Below are 18,074 nucleotides of genomic sequence, written 5' to 3'. Positions count from 1 at the left end.
TATAAAATAAAAAATTGATATATAATAAAATAACCTGGATGGAGTAAGAGGCAGAAGAAAAAACATTATTTAAAGGCTTTTGTCAAAAACCAGGGTTTTTTTTCCCCCTCTACCTCCAGAGGCCGCTTGTGGGCCGGCCCCTGGAGAAGTGCGGTGGCAACCCCGTGGACACACCTGTGTAAGGGGTGGATGGCCGACTCTTCAGTGCCTGAGTGTTAGCCTTATATGGTAACCACTCAACCCGAGAATAATCCTCATTGTGTTGTTTTTTCGTCGAGATTTTCCGTCTGAGTAATTATCCCCGATGCTTCCTCTTCACCAGGTTTCTCCAGTGATCCTCTGAGGGTGCTAGCGAATGCTGAAGGCGTCTAGATTCCTCCGTGAGCTCTCCTTGTGACGCATGAGGTCGTACCTATTGGTTGCCCGAATCCTCGAAGCTCAAACCTCCTGGTCGGTTGTGGTCCTCCTCGTGACGCCACAGGTATTACTTGTCGGTTGCCCGGCTTCGGAGATCCCGGTGACGTCTGGACCCTGTCGGCCTCCCGCCTCCTCCACCATGGCCCAAACTTCCCTGTCCGCCCTCCAGCTCCAGCTCCACCGCCCCCATCCCGATCCTCGCCACTCTCCTCTGGATCCCGCACTACCCTCACCGTTCAAGAGAAGCCTCCTCTGATTCACCCATTCAGCCGTTGAGCCAGACATCAGCTCCAAGTAAGCTCCGCTACTATTCTTGTATTTTCCCACTAACCTCTCTCTCGTTGACAGAGGACCTGATCTAACCTTCTCCCCGGAACACAATTCCATCACTTACTATCGTTTCAATAAACCACCTTTTACTGATTTCATTGCTCTGCTGCGTGTGTTCTTGCATGTGGGTAAAAAAACTGGTACCCATCATGACAGTTTTAGTTATTGCAATAAATTAGATGAACGTTTTGATGTTGGGAATGCAAGAACACAATCTCTCCAGTTAGCCTAGCATGTACTATAACAAACAAGGCTTTTGGAAATTATAAATTATAACACATTAAAGAAGGTTTCAGATAAACATTTTGGTGCCAAGTCATAAAGAGTTTTGAGTCAGTTACATGCTAAAAGGCCTTAACTCTAGAAAATCTTTGCAACAGTTGCATGAGGCCCTAGAGCTGTACCTACAGCAGCATAATGTCTTTTTTCTAAACAAATAGGCAATAAGAACTACAGCCAGCATGCTGCAAGGATTTGTATAAGAGAAAAAACAGGAATGAAAAAGGGGATATTAATGTCTGGACACATGAGGGGTGCACAAACCAGCAAGAATAAAGTGACTGAGCCTCAAAGTCTCCTGCTTGGTGTGTGTTGGCATTTGAAGCAACTTAGGGACTTAAGATGAAAATTAACATTTTTTGTGGAGTGTTTATGCTTAAATTTTAATTTTGAACACTTTTATCACTACAAGCTACTAAGCTTACTGACACAATATCCATCAGTTTGCAGGAGCAGTAAGTGGTTGTGTTGAATCCACTGTAATCAAAGGCGGTCTATCGATAATAAGCTTAGTTTATGTTCCAACTGTGGTCAGTGTTAGCCTTGCCATTGCTTTCCTGTGAAATTCCACTGGAAAACAGTTCTGACTTTCAGCCCGGTCTGGGCTTTCTCCCCTTGAATCGGATGGTGTCTGGTCAGTTTTTGACCAAATCAATGGTCAGAAAGAGAAGCTATGAACAATGATGCCAATTTTCTGCTCTGTTTTAGAGTTGTAGTCTGCCTGCAGATTTATCAATGGAAGCAGAGGAAGTGGACGAAGCCGTTCAGTCTGTTAACTTTGTGCCACTTTTTGAACCACCAGACCGTCTGGGACAATGTTCTGGTTTTTGGGCTTTTTATTCCACATAAGCTGACTGGATTCAACATGTGGACTTTGAAATAATATGCAGTCGTGTAAACAAGCCACTAAAGAGAATCACTGGTGAGTCACCTGTAGCAATAATAAATTTTATAAGAGGCTCCTAAAATCTGCTTTTATGACTAATTTACTTTCCAACTCACAGTCTGGTCTTATTTTCTCCGGGCTCCTGCTGCGATTCTCGACATCAGCTTCTGCAAAAAGAATACAGCAAAGTTTAGGAAGTTATAATCAAACTATTTCCATTGATCCAATAAACATTTAAAAACACCACAAATAAACAAAACTAAATATACTTTATTTGTGTTAAATGTACATGTACTGAAACAATATGGTATTTACATCATACTGAGAAGTAGTCTTACCAGATTCACCGTCTGCAGATGCCATTTCATGCAGGAGTAATTATTCTGTAAGAAAAAAAGAGATTTTATCCATTTCTTTGCTATTATATATAAAACCTTTGTCCACAAAAATGTTTGTATTATTGCACTTTAAAACTGTGAAATGTTTTGTAAATGTTGAAAAAATGTGTAAATGTAAAAAAAACCCATAAATATTAAACCTAATGACAGATCTGAAGTCATTAGGTTTCAGATCAATAGTTTTCAGTAAAACTGAAAATTGTAATTACAATGAGCTGTATTACACTTGCAAATTGATTTTAGATTTTCAATGTGTTTAATTATTACGTCACAGTGGACAGAGTGAGACGATGTTCACTGGGATGAGACTATTTAACTATGTAAAAAAGAAACAAAGTCAACAACATGCAGTAGCTGTAACATTCAGGCTGAACATGTGTGAGGAAAATATACATTATATACATACAATGTACTATTAATATAAAAGAGGATCATGTTTATTTTAGTGTCTCTGTTTTCACATTCATTACTTTGTAAGACCCATTTATCCAACAAACACTATATTGTGAGGGTGCGCTGCTCCATATGGGGCCTAAACCCCATTTACTGTTAGGACAAAGATGTGAATTAAGTTTATGTCAGGTTTAAGATAAGGTTTGGGGTTAGGCTATATATAAGTGGAGCCATTTTCAGAATATTTACCTTTTCTCGTTCTTTTTTTTTTTTCCAGTTCTCTACTAGTTAGGTTTAGGTATGGTGATGTGAATTAAGTTTTGGCTCAGGTTAGGAATAAAACCAGCCCCTTGTCTTGTACTATTTGCTTCGTCCAGACATGTAGACCCTCAGCAGTTGAGAAACAATTTCTTCCTGGAGGTGTGGACTCTGTTGAAGTTTTAAATTTTACCCAATTGCTACCATTTAACCGTGGCATATGTAATTTTGACACATTTTGACACTATGAAGCTCACAAAAGTTGCCTTTGATGTAAATAACCAATTTCTGCTGCAAAGAAAGAAGTACTGATCTAAACGAGGTCGCTGTTAATGTTAAATCAATACTTGGAAGCTTGGCCAACACAGACCGTGTGACAAAGGGCGTCTGCCTCGGGAAAATAACCACAATGCCCATAAACCAAAGGTTTCAACATATAAAACATTTTTCCCAGCATTAAGTCAGGATGTCTGAACGTTTCTCTTTCCTGAATAAAGTATCCTGCTGTGATGCATTTAAAAATAAAGTTTAAAATGTTTGGCATGTCAGTCATATATTTAACATTTTGTTTAGTGGAACATGAACATCTGGCAGTTACAGCTGGTTTAGTTTTCACAAGATGGCAGTGGAATCAGCGCCTTTGGAAAAGGGTTTAGGATGTTGTTGATTTCTTAACGGAGGGTTGTGTGTCTTTACTACAGTTAAATAAAAATTATAGTTTGCAGACTTTTGTTTACCAAAGTTGCATGAAATTGTTTTAGCTGAGTTTATTTTGTTCCTATTTAAACACATTTTGTGTGAGAAACTGCTGAAAACTCAGGCCACACCTTTGATGAACAATGAAAGCCTTCAGTGTTTCCTGAGGTGAAAAGTACAATAACTGGGACACTCAGTCATAAGTTTTCTTCTTCTGTTTAATCGTCTGACCATAAAATTGCAGCTGTTTCGGCTCATTAGTGTGAAATAAAGGAAAGCACCTTCTTGGCACAGAGACAAATTTAGGCTTTTACTGCATGTGAAAAAAATCACTTCTGTTATTTTAACTTCCGTGTCAGTAAATCGCCGCATGGAGACAATTTTTCAAAAATAATTGTGATTCTTCATGTTGATTAATTTCTACAGGTCAGTGCGCCTCAGATTAAAGAGAAAAAAGAAAAAAAAACATTTCAGCAATTTTAAGTAATCTAAAAAAAAAAGGAAAAAAGAGACTTACCTGTGCTTGATTAAGAAATGATGTCTAAATGATTTCAGTTCAATATCTGTCTGAGTATTACAATGAATTCAAAAAATGAAACACAAAACTATGATTTATATTAATTTAATTTATCTGCAGTGTGAGCTCTATTTCCTGTTGCTGCACCACAGAGAGAGTGAAAACGAAAGAGTTTGACAACGAGGGAAAAACTGGTGGGGGAGGGTCACGGCTTTCTGAAGACGAGAACACCTACACACACACACACACACACACACACACACACACACACACACACACACACACACACAAGTAGGGACATGATTATAATCAGTAACAGGGAGGTAAAGCTACTTCAAGCAGAGTAAACGTTTATGAATCTCATCACTTCTGTTTATCCTCCATACATTTAGAAATCTGAAAAAGAAACAAAGATTTGACTAAATGATAAACAGACATGTGAGGCCACAGCTCCACCTGCTGGAGACCAACAGAAAAACAAGTGTGTCTTGTAAATAGATGCCTGAGCATTTTGTACCTCTGGCTGCCAGGAAGACCACAAATGTCTTCCTGGCAGCTTTTACAACCGCATATGCACGTTTGAAGCTTTATAAATACCTTCAACAACTCGGTGAACATGTTCTGTACTTTGACACGACAGTGTGATCTACATAGTGCCACCAGGTGGCGCTGTGTTACAAACAGGCAATTACCTTGGAGGTCTGTCAGACAAATTGGAAGGTGACTCAGTTCTAGAATTTGTCTAGGCCAAAAACCTATGCTTACCAGACCAGAAATTTGAAGGTCATTTTGAAAGCTAAAGGTGTAACTCAGGCTGTAGCATCCAGTCAGACTGTCAACTTTGACAGTATTGTGAATCTTGATGGAAACAGCACAGGCAAGTTGCAGACTCCCCAGCAAACCATCAGAAAAAGTAAAGCTGTCTTCAGTCATTCTCAAAGACTTTCAGAGTAGAGTATGAGAAACGCAGACTCTTGGCTGATGGAAAAACCCTCCCTTTTGGGTACTAAAAGGCAGAGACACACACACACGCACACACACACACACACACACACAAAAATAAAATAAAATGTCTCAAATTATGGATTTACAAGAGGTGAAAAACTTGCAGTTTCCTTTTCATGTCTAATTGTTTGTCCCAGCGGTTCTGGGAAAACACATTTTGTAATCATTGTTCTTGAAAATTGTATGTCTACTATGACTGAAAAAACAGAAAATGTGTACATTTTTGCTTCTATGCAAACTTTGCATATGGAGCTGAAAAAAAACTAAAATTAAAAACTCGTCCAAGGTCTGCCAGATGATTTTATAAATGACAGTACTCTCTTTCCTCCAGATGTCACCTCTCTCTTAGTTATAATTGAAGACTTGATTTTTAATGCTGCTGAACATCCGGATGTAGTAAAGGTTTTTATACAGTATTGGCATCATAAAAGAATCAGTGCCAGATCAGTGCCGTTTGGCACTCAGACCCAGAACCTTTTCCTTAAAGGTAAACACACCAGAACAATCAGTCTGAACTGCACCTACTATGTGCTCTTCAAAAATCCAAGGGATAAATTGCAAATCAGTATTTTAGCTCAAATGTATCCCAGTAAAAAAATCTTACTGTCTGGAAAGCTTTCGAGATGCCACCAGTTCCGTACGGATACATAATTGTCGATTTGACACCAGACTGCCCAGCTGAATACAGGTTACGCACCGGACTACTTCCAGGCCAGTTCACCACTATTTATTTGCCACAGAAGAAGAAAAGCTACTGATGCTTTGCAATGTCTGCACAAATAAAACACAATGCCGATTTTCTTAAGGCTCTCTCTCAATCCAGCCCTAAACAAAGGAAGGATTTCCTGAAAACCTGCTCTGCAGACTTTATTCAAACCCTGTGTGAAGTGGCATTGAATGTCCTTAAAGGCAACATCCACCTTTCCACTTCACATTTCAAGGCCTTGAAGAGACAGAAAAAGAGCATTAGACTGCTGGCGGATAAAAAAGTTGGAATAAAACGGAAAAGAAAAATCCTGTCCTCTCAGAGTGGAGGTTTCCTGCCATTAATGGCTTCGGTTGTTCCCATTCTTGGTGAAATTTTGTCTGGCGTAATTAGAAAATAAAACATGGCACAAAAAATGTACCTGATTTCTCCTGACCAACTCAATCAACATCTGAATCAATCAAAAAACACGACAATAAGAGACAATGCAGAATGGAACCTGGATCAAGAAATGAAGCTGATTTTAGACCATCCCAAATTGTCCTCTTATGAAAAGATTAAAAAATATGATGCACTTTTACAGTGCTATTTGACTTTAATGAAGCAAGGCCAGGCCGAAGAAGAATCGGTAACATTTTCACTCCGAAAGCTGGCCACAGATGAGTCAGCAGAAACACAGCAAGCAGAGAGTCAGCAGCCTGAGGCCTCAGGGCCACAAGCTGCTGCAAGTCAAGATAAAGTGTCAGAGGTATTGATCGACATGCCAAAACAAACACACAGGAATGCAGGGTATATATTAACAAAACTGAGTCAAAATAGTGACGGATGGACACCAAAAGGTGAATTTCTGTATAAAGGCAGTGTCATCCGTGGCTCACACACCTTAGATTTAGTGAAACATCTATTGCTTCCATTTAAAAACAAAGCCTAGCCACACCACCTATGGGTTGGACAAGTTTTCTAGATTCTTTAAGGGAAATAAATATTCCCTCATCTTTTGTGAAAAACCCAACTGCAGTAAGAGAAACTACAAATACACGGGGAGACTTCTGCTTCTGAAAAGAGTCCACTTTCTGATCTTTTCGAGGAAAATAAAAAGAAAAAAAGAGATTATATTTTGTCTCCCAGCTGGACAACAACTGATGGTGATGATGGAAAACAGGCAGGCCACTAAGGAAAATAAGACATCCTCCAAAATGGATCACATTTTCCCCATAGCAGAAGAACAAGGAGAACAAAGACACACACACAAAAAATGACATGACATTGTGATTGTTCAATAATATGTTTTATTGATCAAACAATTTTCTTTGTTTCTGTCATTCTTACAAACAAACAAAAAGACAAAAACTGAAAATAATAATCTTTTTTTTTTAATAGGGAAAAAATACCCAACATTTACTTTTTAATTCCATACATTTCTTTAAACATCTGCAAAGAACAAGCTGAGTCAATGAAAACACACAGACTGTCACCGGTGATACATTTCTGATATTTTTTGACAAAATTATAAACCATCTTATCATTTTTATCCACATCATCATCAGATAAAATCTGCTCCAAGCTCATACCACAGTCACTGTGGGCTACAGGAAACACACAATGCTGTCTACAAACCATAGATTCCATGCTCTGAAGTTGACGAGTGTGGAATTCTATGTGAGAAGCTCGGGCCTTCAGAAAATTCAAGATGTAATATAAAAATTCAGAGCTGAAACCATAGGGATCAAAGAAAACTGCCCTGTCATGTCTTTGCAGTGCAATGGCTAACCAATGTTGTCCAGGAAGATTTGATGGATCCGTATTGACAATCAGGAATTTTGGTCTTGGAAAGGTGAGAGGTAAATATGAGAGATGGTCACAAGGAAAACCCCACCAAATGCATTGCCCAGCAGGTGATCCAGTAATATTTCAATTTCCTGGTTGTTCTATGTTTTTTGAGAGAGAAAAAAATATATATACACTGCTCAAAAAAATAAATGAAACACTTAAACAACACAATATAACTCCAAGTAAATCAAACTTCTGTGAAATCAAACTGTCCACTTAGGAAGCAACACTGATTGACAACAGGGACCCTCGTCGGATATATATATATATATATATATATCAAAAAAGACTCAATATCAAAATTCTCCGCCTGGAGTCAACTTCTAGGATCGAGTCATAACATGCATAGATAATAAAGGTGACTGTGGTGGGAAGAGGTCTCTGAAATCTCAGTTCCAGTCTCAGGGAGCCGTTTGACTGTGGAGACAGAGCATCCGTGTCTCCTGCAGGGTTAAAATTAAATGCAAACAGCGAGTAACCTCGGTTAAATTCTGTACGGGAAATACTGAGGGGTAGGTCCTTAAGATGTCTCCCTGTTGCTGTTATCAGATTATAGTATTCCCTCACAGTATCACCTTGCTCAAGGTTTGGCTGGACGGCTTTGGCAGGAATCTGCCTTCCGTTCTTACACAGGGCCAGAAATTCAAGGTCACAGTGTTTAAAGTGAAAGGGGTTTAATTCCCGAGCACCAGTGAAGGCCGCATGATCCACCATTCCAACTACCACATATTTTGGAATCAAACCCAGGACCAGATTTTCTTGGGTTCAAATTCTAGATCTGTTCTCATAAATGCTAATTTATGCTAATAAAACATGCCTTTTTAGGCACTATTTTACTATTTTTGTTAAAATGGCAAAGAATAAGAAATTAATAATCCTAATAGTGGAACTTGATGTAATGTTGTTTAGTAAAGTAAATAATGTATTCATGCCTCAACATATCAAACATTGACAGGTTAGTGACAGCGGTTCTACAACAAAAACAATATTTGTCCTTAACACTAAATGTAGCAGGTGTCTTCAGTTTTCATCTCTCCGAATATGATCAGTTTTGAACTAAATCACAGAAGCTGTCTCTTTACTGAATCCATCTTCAGATATGATGCAACATCTGTTAGTGAACAGCTCTAGTTCACACTCCAGACCAGATGGTGGCAGTGTTGCACTTTCAGTTTACCCCAGAATTCAACACAATTATGTAAATATTGCAGCAACAGGGGCAGTAAAGATTGTTCAAAGTTTTATTGATTCCCTCACAACATGAGTGAAAACCAATCTGTTCTTTCATTTTCAGATGATTTTTCTGCTGGTCCAAAGTTCAGATTCTTAAATGTTTCATTATCTTTTTCCTCATAATTTCTGGATTTGAATGGGGTTAAATGTTAAATGTTATAAATGGGTTTAAATGTTTATTCCTGAAACCCTGTAATTTTTTTTCTTCCAGGTCTTTATTTGATGACTTAACTGTGCTTTTTATTCTTGTTTTAATACATTTAACCTAAATATTATGTTGTGCAGTGTTTTGTGACATTAGGTTTGTGAAAGTTTATGAATAAACTTTACTTTCTTCCTGGACTTTATTTCAAAAGGACATTTTAATCACTTGAAGCCACATGTCCACCTGCAATGAACGATAAATGGCCAGGTGACCCATTTAACACTGCATTTGTTAATTATCTGAAATTCTAATCTTAATATATTTTTTATAAGAACTAGATGTTACACGTCCTATAAAGTCATTACAATTATTTAACTTTCTTAAGCTGAAACATCTGAATGTCACATTAGTTCTTTCTAAACGTCTATCAAATTCAAAGGAGCCTGAAGATTTGAAATGTGGTTTTTAAACAGATTTTTCATGGTTTATTATAATAAGTGTATTTATATAACAGCAGTTATTCACTGGACAATACAAACAGCTGTACACAAAGTAAAAGAAAAAGAATAAAAAAATACAAAATGACTTTGAAACACTTTGCATAAAAAGAAACTAATTTAAAAATGTAATGTTTTAAATCTCAGATTTTGTTATTGAGTCAAGACCTGTTAATTATATGGAGCTGCTGCAAACAAACATGTTTTGGATTTGATTTAAGGAAGCAACAGTTTCTAAGCATCTCATGTTTTCAGGGAGTTTGTTCCAGAGTCAGAGAGAAAAGAAACTCAATGCTTCTTGAAGAGTCTTTTTGATGAGCTGCAAAGTTAATGCAAAGTTGACATTATTTATTTCAGGTAAGGGGAAATAAGGTACCTGAAATAAAGTGGAAGAAATAGGTCCAATAATAAAGATTTCATTAAGTTTTATTACTCTGTCAAATGATTTAATAACAGAGTCATTAACTGTCTGATGGTGTAGGGGGTTAATGTAGGCAGGGGGACATTTTAACGACTGTCTTCTTAAAGCTTTTGGCAGCGTGATAACGCTTATTAATGACATCTGTAAGCAGTCCAGTGTTTAAGGGAAAATATTAACCACACATAATATATAATATATAAAATGAAGGATTAAAAATGTCATTTTATGCTCTTCACCTTTCATAAAGCAGCTAAATTTAGCAAGGGGGGGTTAGACACATGTCTTCCTCAGGAGGAAAGCGGTTACAGTTGAGAACCTTGGGCCATATTATATAATATTTATTATATATTATAATGAGCTTGTAACTGTCAGAGTTAAGACAAACAACAAATGACAGTAATGTAACAATACACAAAGATACATCACTTTTTAAAGTTTTATAATTAGCTATTATGACATATTTATGATTGATGATGATTCTTGGTTAATGACAAGTTGTCATAAGACATTTTGATTAATGTCAACTCTCTAAAATGTCATTATTTACTGAATGACACTTCATGACAACAGTCATAAACATTCATAAAGACTCCTTTATGGTAATGACAGATGTTATATCACGTTTATAACAGTGTCATGTTAGTGTTATGCACTCCATCAAATAAAGTGCTACTGTTGTGTTTCGTTAGCACACAACTTAATGGTAGAAAATGTTGTAGTACTACTGAGGATCAGTGGATGTTAATAGATACATGAGGAAACCCATAATTGATTTTTCCTCATCAAGATTTGAAAGTATCAAATGACACCAAGTAATTCCTGTTTACCAAAGATGATCTAAACCAGTTTAGACCCAATTTAACTTTAAAACTGGCTGTTTTGGATGCAAACAAGAAAAATGACTTTTAAATTCTACCATAAAAAACATAAACGTGGAGTTTACTTTGGTTAGACAAGATTAAGATTGACAACCAAATACAGGACACATAAACAGAACAAAACTCATTGTAACTGTAAAAAATAAGTGGAGGATCAGTGACAGCACAGACTTTAATCTCTTCTAAGGGAACTTGGTTGAAAACATCTGCATGTGGAATAAACATGAGCACCGGGACCTCGACATGTTCACCTCCACATCAGAGGCTCTTGTCCTTTAGAGAGACTGATGGACTTTAGTTTTGATGTGGTTAATTAGTCTAGAGTTCAATAATTAGAATCAGAGGATGACACAGGACTTTTGGTAATTCTTTTTCAGATCTTCTATTTCGTGATCCTGCTTTCTCCTTAAGTCTTCTATTTCTGCTTTAAGCGTTTTCTCTTTGTGCTGAGACAGCTCCCCTAACAGGTTGTATTGTTTACTATGACTATTTTCTGCCTCTTCCATTTGTGTTCTATGCTTCTGTTTCAGTTCCAGTAATTCCTCCATGTGTTTTTCCACCAGAGCTGTAAAATCTTTGGTGTATTTCTGCCTGAACTCGTTGAATTCTTCAGCCTTTTTTCTGGCTTCTTCTTCATATTTACTTTTTATGGCTTCCAGTTTTTTATCATACGTTTCCTGTAATTCTTTTCTCTCTCTCTCTTCTTGTTCCTTTCTGATGCGATCTTCTTCTTTGCTTTTTATCCGATCCTTCTCTCTTTCAAGCTCATATTCCTCTTGAAGTTTTCTGAGTTTTTCTTGCTCCTGTCGACGTCTCTCTTTGTTTTCTTGATATCGTTTTTCCCACCATTCATTTCTTTCGCTCTCCCAGTTTTCCCGCTCCTTTCGTATTGCTTCTTTGCTCTTCTTCAACTCTTGATCAGTACTTTCCTTTTTCTCTTCTTCTGATTTTATTTTCTTCTCAAGATCTGCTAGTTTTTCTTCCCACTCCTTTTCCTCTAGCCCTTTTCTCACATTGTCTTCTTCCTCCCTCATTTCTTGTTCTTTCTTTCTCTGTTCTCGCTCTTTATCTATATTTTCTTCCATATCTTTAAGTTGTTTTTCTCTCAGTTTTCTCTCCGTTTCCATTTCTGCTCTTTGCTCCTCCATCTTCTTTTCCATTGCTTGTATTTTTTCCTTATGTTTTCGTTCCAGCTCTTCTTTCTTTTTCTGCATCTCTTCTTCCTTCTCTTTCAGGATTCTCTCCACCTCCATTTTTATTGCTGACTCAGCTTCCTGGAACATGTCGTTGGTGTAACACCCTCCACCGTTTTCAGTGACCACTAAGTCAATCTTCCTCAGCAGCTCCCTAACCTGGGAACGATCCTGTGGTTTTTTATTGTTAAATACGTGGCATCTTCCCCCACAGTCATGGATCAGCTTTTTGACAAAGTCATCACAGTCGTTTTTGATGTAACTCTCAAAACTTTGCTCTAAATCATCCTCTCTGGTGAATGTAACAATGATGAAATTTTGTGAATTCTTGCCAAAGTATTTCTTGATCAGATCCACAGTTTTTTTTACCTCGTCAGTGCACCGTCCGATCTGCAGGACCAGCAGGATCACATGGGGTCCAGGAGCCAACATGCTGATGCAGTTCACCAGTTCCTGTTCCACTTCACTGTTGGACACAGTCGTATCAAACAAACCAGGCGTGTCGACAACAACAACGGGCCGACCATCAACTTCTCCCTTTGCTTTCTCACAAAACTTGGTGACCGACTTTCCACTGGCTTTAGATTTAAAATGTCCTTCACCCAAAATGTTGTTTCCAGTTGCACTCTTTCCACTGCCAGTTTTCCCAATTAGCACCATCCTGAGGCATTCCTGACCCAACTCTCCAGGATCGTTTCCCATTTCATTCTTCTTCTTGATCTTCTGCAGCTCATCTTTTAGCTCAGCAATAAACCTTTCCTGTCCTACAACCCTCTCCATCTGAGCTCTGGTGAACATATCCTTTGTATAATCTTTGGACTTAAAAAAGCTCTGATGTTCCACCATCTCTATCAGTTCTGGGATCTTCTGTCTGTCTGTGATGTTGAGAACAAGATATTTTCCTCTACAGATCTGAATGAGATCCTGGATGTCTTTGTTCTCCTTTATAAAGTTACCCACAGCTGGAGCTGCAGGGTCTAATTCCGTAGTAAAGAGGATGATGGTGAAGTCATTGACTCTGGAGCTGAATGTGTCCTGSATGGTGTGTAACTCTCCCTTGTCTTCATCAGTGAGGGGACCCACAGGTAGGACCAGGATGAAGGCGTGGACACCCTCAGGGTCACAGAGGGAGACACACCTGAAGGATTCCTCCATCACTTCCTGCTGAGCTTTTCCATCCAAGGCAGGCAGCTCCACCAGAGAAACCCGACGTCCAAACGCCTCTCCCTGGTTTCTGACACACTGTGAAGGAAGATCCTTATGACCTAGAATGACCTTGGCTGCTGACATCTTCAGTGGGTCACTTGGACCAAACAGAACCAGGTTCAGTGAAGGTTTCATTTGGTTTTCTTGGGATCTGCTGGTCTTTTCTGAGAATGTGAGAAATGTTTCTCCATTTCTATCCACAATGCTTTGGATCTTCTGCATTAACGTTTCTTGACTTTCTTTAAACATGCTGTAGTGTCTTCCACCACATTCTTCCAGCAGTTCATTAACAGAGGGATTAATTTCTTCATCATGAGTTAATACAATCATGGCATGCTTGATCGGATTTTGATGAAACAAACTCAAGACAAACTTCAGTGTTTTCCTGTCCGTCTCAGTTAAATCTGAAGGTTTCACTAACAGCAGCAGAACATTTGGTCCAGGAAGGCAAAGACTCACACAGCTCTTTATTTCCTCTATTAAAGCTTCGACTGTGAGTCTGAAGATGTCAGAAGCTTTTACAACCTTCACTGGTTTTCCTCTCCACTCTCCGGAAGCCAACTCACTGCGCTTGAAGGGGTGAAGTTTAAAAAACTTTATGTGCTTTTTATTCAAGATGGAGTCACAGAGGGATTTCTTCTTGTCCTCACTTTTTCCAAACATCACAATCCTGAATCCATCTGAAAAAATAACGTATATTTAACTCATGCAATCTCAATAAAAACTTTAAATATTGAACTTTGTGCCATGCTTTGTTTTTTACTCTCAAAACATCTGTGAGGGAAAAATGTATGCATACCAAAAAATATACCACTTGTTTTTGACTTGCTCAAAATGTTAGCATGTTTTGTCTGCACACCGTTAAATGGAATGCAAAGACATCTTCAGATCTGAATTCCTAACCAGAGCATGTCAAAACAAAAAGGAAATAAGCTAGCACTGGCAGAGGCGGTCCTAGCCTGTTCAGTGCCCTGTTCGAACAACCTTTCTGGGCACCACATGCCCCCCTCGCCCTTCATGAAGTTGTTAACTGGGAATGGGGATTGGGGGGAATTGACTATGATTTGCATTGGAAATTGTTCACATGAAATTGTAAAGATGGGAAAAGTGATGACAATTCTCCACAATTTAATTATTACTTTTTTTTCATAGAAATAAAAAAAAAATTGGGGCCCTGTCAATTACAAAATTAACCATATTGTATTTTCAAAGATTGTTTTTAGCAGTACAAATTTTATGTTCCCACTCCCAGACCAAAAAACACACATCCATATTTACCCTGAACACCCCTATTTGCGTTAAATGGTTCATTCCTGCTTGGAGCTTCAGAGTGACGCTGTTAGGAAACAGACAGTAGGAAACACGAACGATTGTGGCAGATATTATGCTGCTAAGAAAAGTTAGAAAATCAGATAAAAAAACTGAGGGAGAGAGAGAAAAAGGCAAGAGTGTTAATTTATAACCCAGTTTTTCTCTGAGAGAGGTGAGTAGACTGTGTGAGATTATCAACCATTTAGCATAGTTAGCTTAGCTACAAACTACCGTTTGCTTCCTTTTCACTAGCATTTAATGAATTAAGGAAAAAAATTAACATATTTATATATTTAACTTGTCCATGTACCTTTTACCACTTAACAACAGATGAGTCAGTCAGCAGCAGCTCTAACCCACGTCCCTCCTGACTTGTTCTCTCCTGAGTGAATTTAAAGCTGCAGTATGTCACTTATAAAAATTTTTCATATATTTTTTTAAACTGTCATGATGTTGTGACAATATGGTATGAGAGGTAACCTGTGAAAAATCTATTTCCTCTGCCTTCTCCCAGTGCTAGAAACAACCAGTCAGTGGCAGGAGAGTTTTAGTGCTGTCAATCACAATCTCATGTGGTGCTGCTCATCCTTCCTCCTCGCTTTGTGCCATGCTGCAGCTAGCATAGCACAGAGCTGTGCAGATGCAAACTGTGAATGCTCAGTTTAGTTAGCATAGCTACCAATGATGGCAGATAAACAGTTTCTTGTCATGGTAAGTTGTTTCTGTCATGTAGGGGTGTTGGTTGATGGTGAGGAGATAAAGATGGTTTTAATGATAATAATGCTCAGAGCAGTCCAGGAAAACAGGCAGCACGGCAGACAGACAAGCACACAGCTAATTGCCGGTAGCACTGAATTAAAGACTGACAACTGGAGCTGACGCCGACACAGGACTTAACCAGTACTACTGGGATGACGGACAGACAGACGCAGACAGCATACGCTCGACAATAGACAAGGATCCGACGAAGAAGAATGACAGCAAGTGAGACTAAATACACATTGGGTAATCAAGGGAACGAGACACACCTGGGAGACAATCAACGGGGAAGATGCAGAGCAGGGGTGTCAAACTCCAGTCCTCAAGGGCCGCTGTCCTGCAGTGTTTAGATGTGCCACAGGTACAAAACACTTGAATGAAATGACTTAATTACATCCTCTTTGTGTAGATAAGTTCTCCAGAGCCTTGCTAATGACCTAATTATTCTATTCAGGTGTGGTGCAGCAGAGGCACATCTAAAAGTTGCAGGACACCGGCCCTCGAGGACCGGAGTTTGACACCCCTGATGCAGAGACAGGACTCACAGAGAACAGGATCACACACAAAAACTCAAAAATAAACACACAGAAACACGGATCATGACAGTTTCTCCTCCATTAGCACATTTAGCAGTGAGTGAATAAGGATAATTGACAGCGCTAAGACCCTCCCACTGGTTCTGATTGGTTGTTTTGATCAGAACGGTGCATTACTTTAACCAGTAATTGTAGTTCAGGAAGGACATGGAGGAGACTGATTGTTTTCACAGATTATCTGTCTCATAACAAGCTGCTACAATATGGTGACAGCTTTAACAAATATGGAGAAAACATATTTTTTTATTAAAGTTATATACTGCAGCTTGAATAAAATCCAACTACTTAGCATTTTTAGAAGTCTGGATTGCTTTATGTGTGGTTGCACGTTGCCTTTGACTGTTGCTCATGGGGAGACATTTCAGTATCTAAAACTAATAGGAAAAATTTAAACAACCTACTTGCATACTGGATGTGGACTGTTGGATGTTAAATTCATGAGCAGTAAATATTGTGCTAATTATCAGTATTGAACCAAAGAAAGCAAGGCAGATGCAGCCTTTAAAATTGTTATGCTTTTTATGGGTCAAATAGACTCAAAAAATTGTAACAGCAGCTGTGGGGGGCCCAAACAAATTTTTTGTCAGGGGGGCCGAAGATTAAAGCAGCACCACATAGTGGCAGCAGCAGTAGTTAACAAACACCTGGTGGGCTTGCTCAACAATATCATGAATTGCCATTTTCCAAAAGCAATACAATAAACAGTGGCTTTCAAAAGTATTCATACCCCTCAAACTTTTCCATATTTTGTCACGACTAAGTGTTTTGCCCATTCTTCTTTGCCAAATAGCTCAGGCTAAGTCCAATTAGATGCAGAGTAATTGTGAACAGCAGTTTTCACAACTTGTCACAGATTTTGGAATGGTTTAGGTCTGGACTTTGACTGGGCCATTCTAATGCATGAATATGTTTAGTTTAACCCATTGTAGCCTGGCTTGATGTTCAGGCTGGTCGTCCTGCTGGATGCTGAAGCTCCACTCCAGTCTCAAGTCTTTTCAGACTCCATCAGGTTTTCCTCCAACATTGTCCTTTTTTGGCTCCATATATCTTCACATCAACTCTGACCATCTTCCCTGTCATCCCCAGAGCATGATGCTGCCACCACCATAATTGACAGTGGAATGGGTGTTCAGAGTGATCTGCAGTGTTAGTTCATAGGATTTTGGCTAGAAAGTTCAATATTTTTGGCCGAAAATATTGAACTTTCTTCCAACATTACTGTGTCCAACATGGCTTCTGGCAAACTGCTAACAGAACTTCTGATGGTTTTCTTGTTGCAGCCCTTCCATAAAGACCACATTAGTTCAGTAGTGACTGACAGTTGTACTGCTATGTTCCTCCATGATGCTGTTTGTTCTCCAATATTCTCTGAACCTGTGAGGCGTCACAGAGCAGCAGGATTTCTACTGAGATTAGATTAGATTACACACAGATGGTCTCTAGTTAGTCATTAACAGTAATCAGGAAACTTTTGAAGGCAATTGGTTGAACTCAAAGGCTGAGTACTTTTGCACACCACACTTTACAGTTTTTTATATGTGCATTTTTTTAAACATAATTGTCTTTGTACTTTGCAATTGTGTAACACCTTGTGTTCATCTTTCTATGACAGTAGCTTGGTCTTCACTGTACAGTCTGTAAAGTGAAGTCCATGCCAACATGAAAGCACACTTTTTACTTTTTATAAGTCAATTGATCTCCTAAAGTCCTGCCTGTCATCAATGATCTGATCCAAATAGTAACTCATCACTCTCTTAAGGTGTTTTAAAAACAGCAGTTATTAAACCACTGATAAAAAAGAACAATCTGGACAAATCACTACTGCAGAACTACAGACCGACCTCTGACCTCCACCAGCAGGTAAGGCGGGTGAAGCGTCTTGCCCAAAAATACAACAATGGAGAAGGAAGGAGCAGGATTTGAACTGGCAACCCACTGATCACAGGAAGAACTCCTAGCACTTTCACCTACATTAAGAGTGATGCTTTACAAAATATAATGTTTGCTTTTCTGAAACAGTTTAAAAGTTTTATTGCTGCTTTCAATAGTTACTGTGTTATGTTTTTGCTTTGAACTTTTTTATGGCTGAAAAATTCCATACAGCAAAAAGATTCTCTCTC

The 18,074-nt window shown here is 38.6% G+C and overlaps 2 protein-coding genes across 2 annotated transcripts in view; both read right to left on the bottom strand.

Annotated features, from left to right (window-relative positions):
* Nucleotides 1-4,205, bottom strand: part of LOC103470808 (GTPase IMAP family member 8-like) — a 21,145-nt gene extending 16,940 nt beyond the window's left edge. Inside the window, exons 1-3 of the mRNA XM_017306582.1 lie at nt 4,175-4,205; nt 2,251-2,295; nt 2,029-2,079 (exon numbers count right to left, since the gene is read on the bottom strand). Of these exons, the coding sequence (XP_017162071.1) occupies nt 2,029-2,079; nt 2,251-2,275 (76 nt within the window). The 5' untranslated portion in view covers nt 2,276-2,295; nt 4,175-4,205. The remainder of the gene's footprint in view (nt 1-2,028; nt 2,080-2,250; nt 2,296-4,174) is intronic.
* Nucleotides 4,206-8,770: 4,565 nt separating this feature from the next.
* LOC103470809 (GTPase IMAP family member 8-like) lies at nt 8,771-13,786 on the bottom strand. The gene has a single exon (XM_008419478.2). It carries the CDS (start codon nt 13,616-13,618, stop codon nt 11,228-11,230), a length of 2,391 nt encoding a protein of 796 aa, XP_008417700.2. The 5' UTR covers nt 13,619-13,786; the 3' UTR covers nt 8,771-11,227.
* Nucleotides 13,787-18,074: the final 4,288 nt, after the last annotated feature.

Source organism: Poecilia reticulata, linkage group LG9 (genome assembly GCF_000633615.1).
Source record: "Poecilia reticulata strain Guanapo linkage group LG9, Guppy_female_1.0+MT, whole genome shotgun sequence".
Lineage (NCBI taxonomy): Eukaryota > Metazoa > Chordata > Actinopteri > Cyprinodontiformes > Poeciliidae > Poecilia > Poecilia reticulata.
This window is presented reverse-complemented; position numbering and strand designations above follow the sequence as displayed.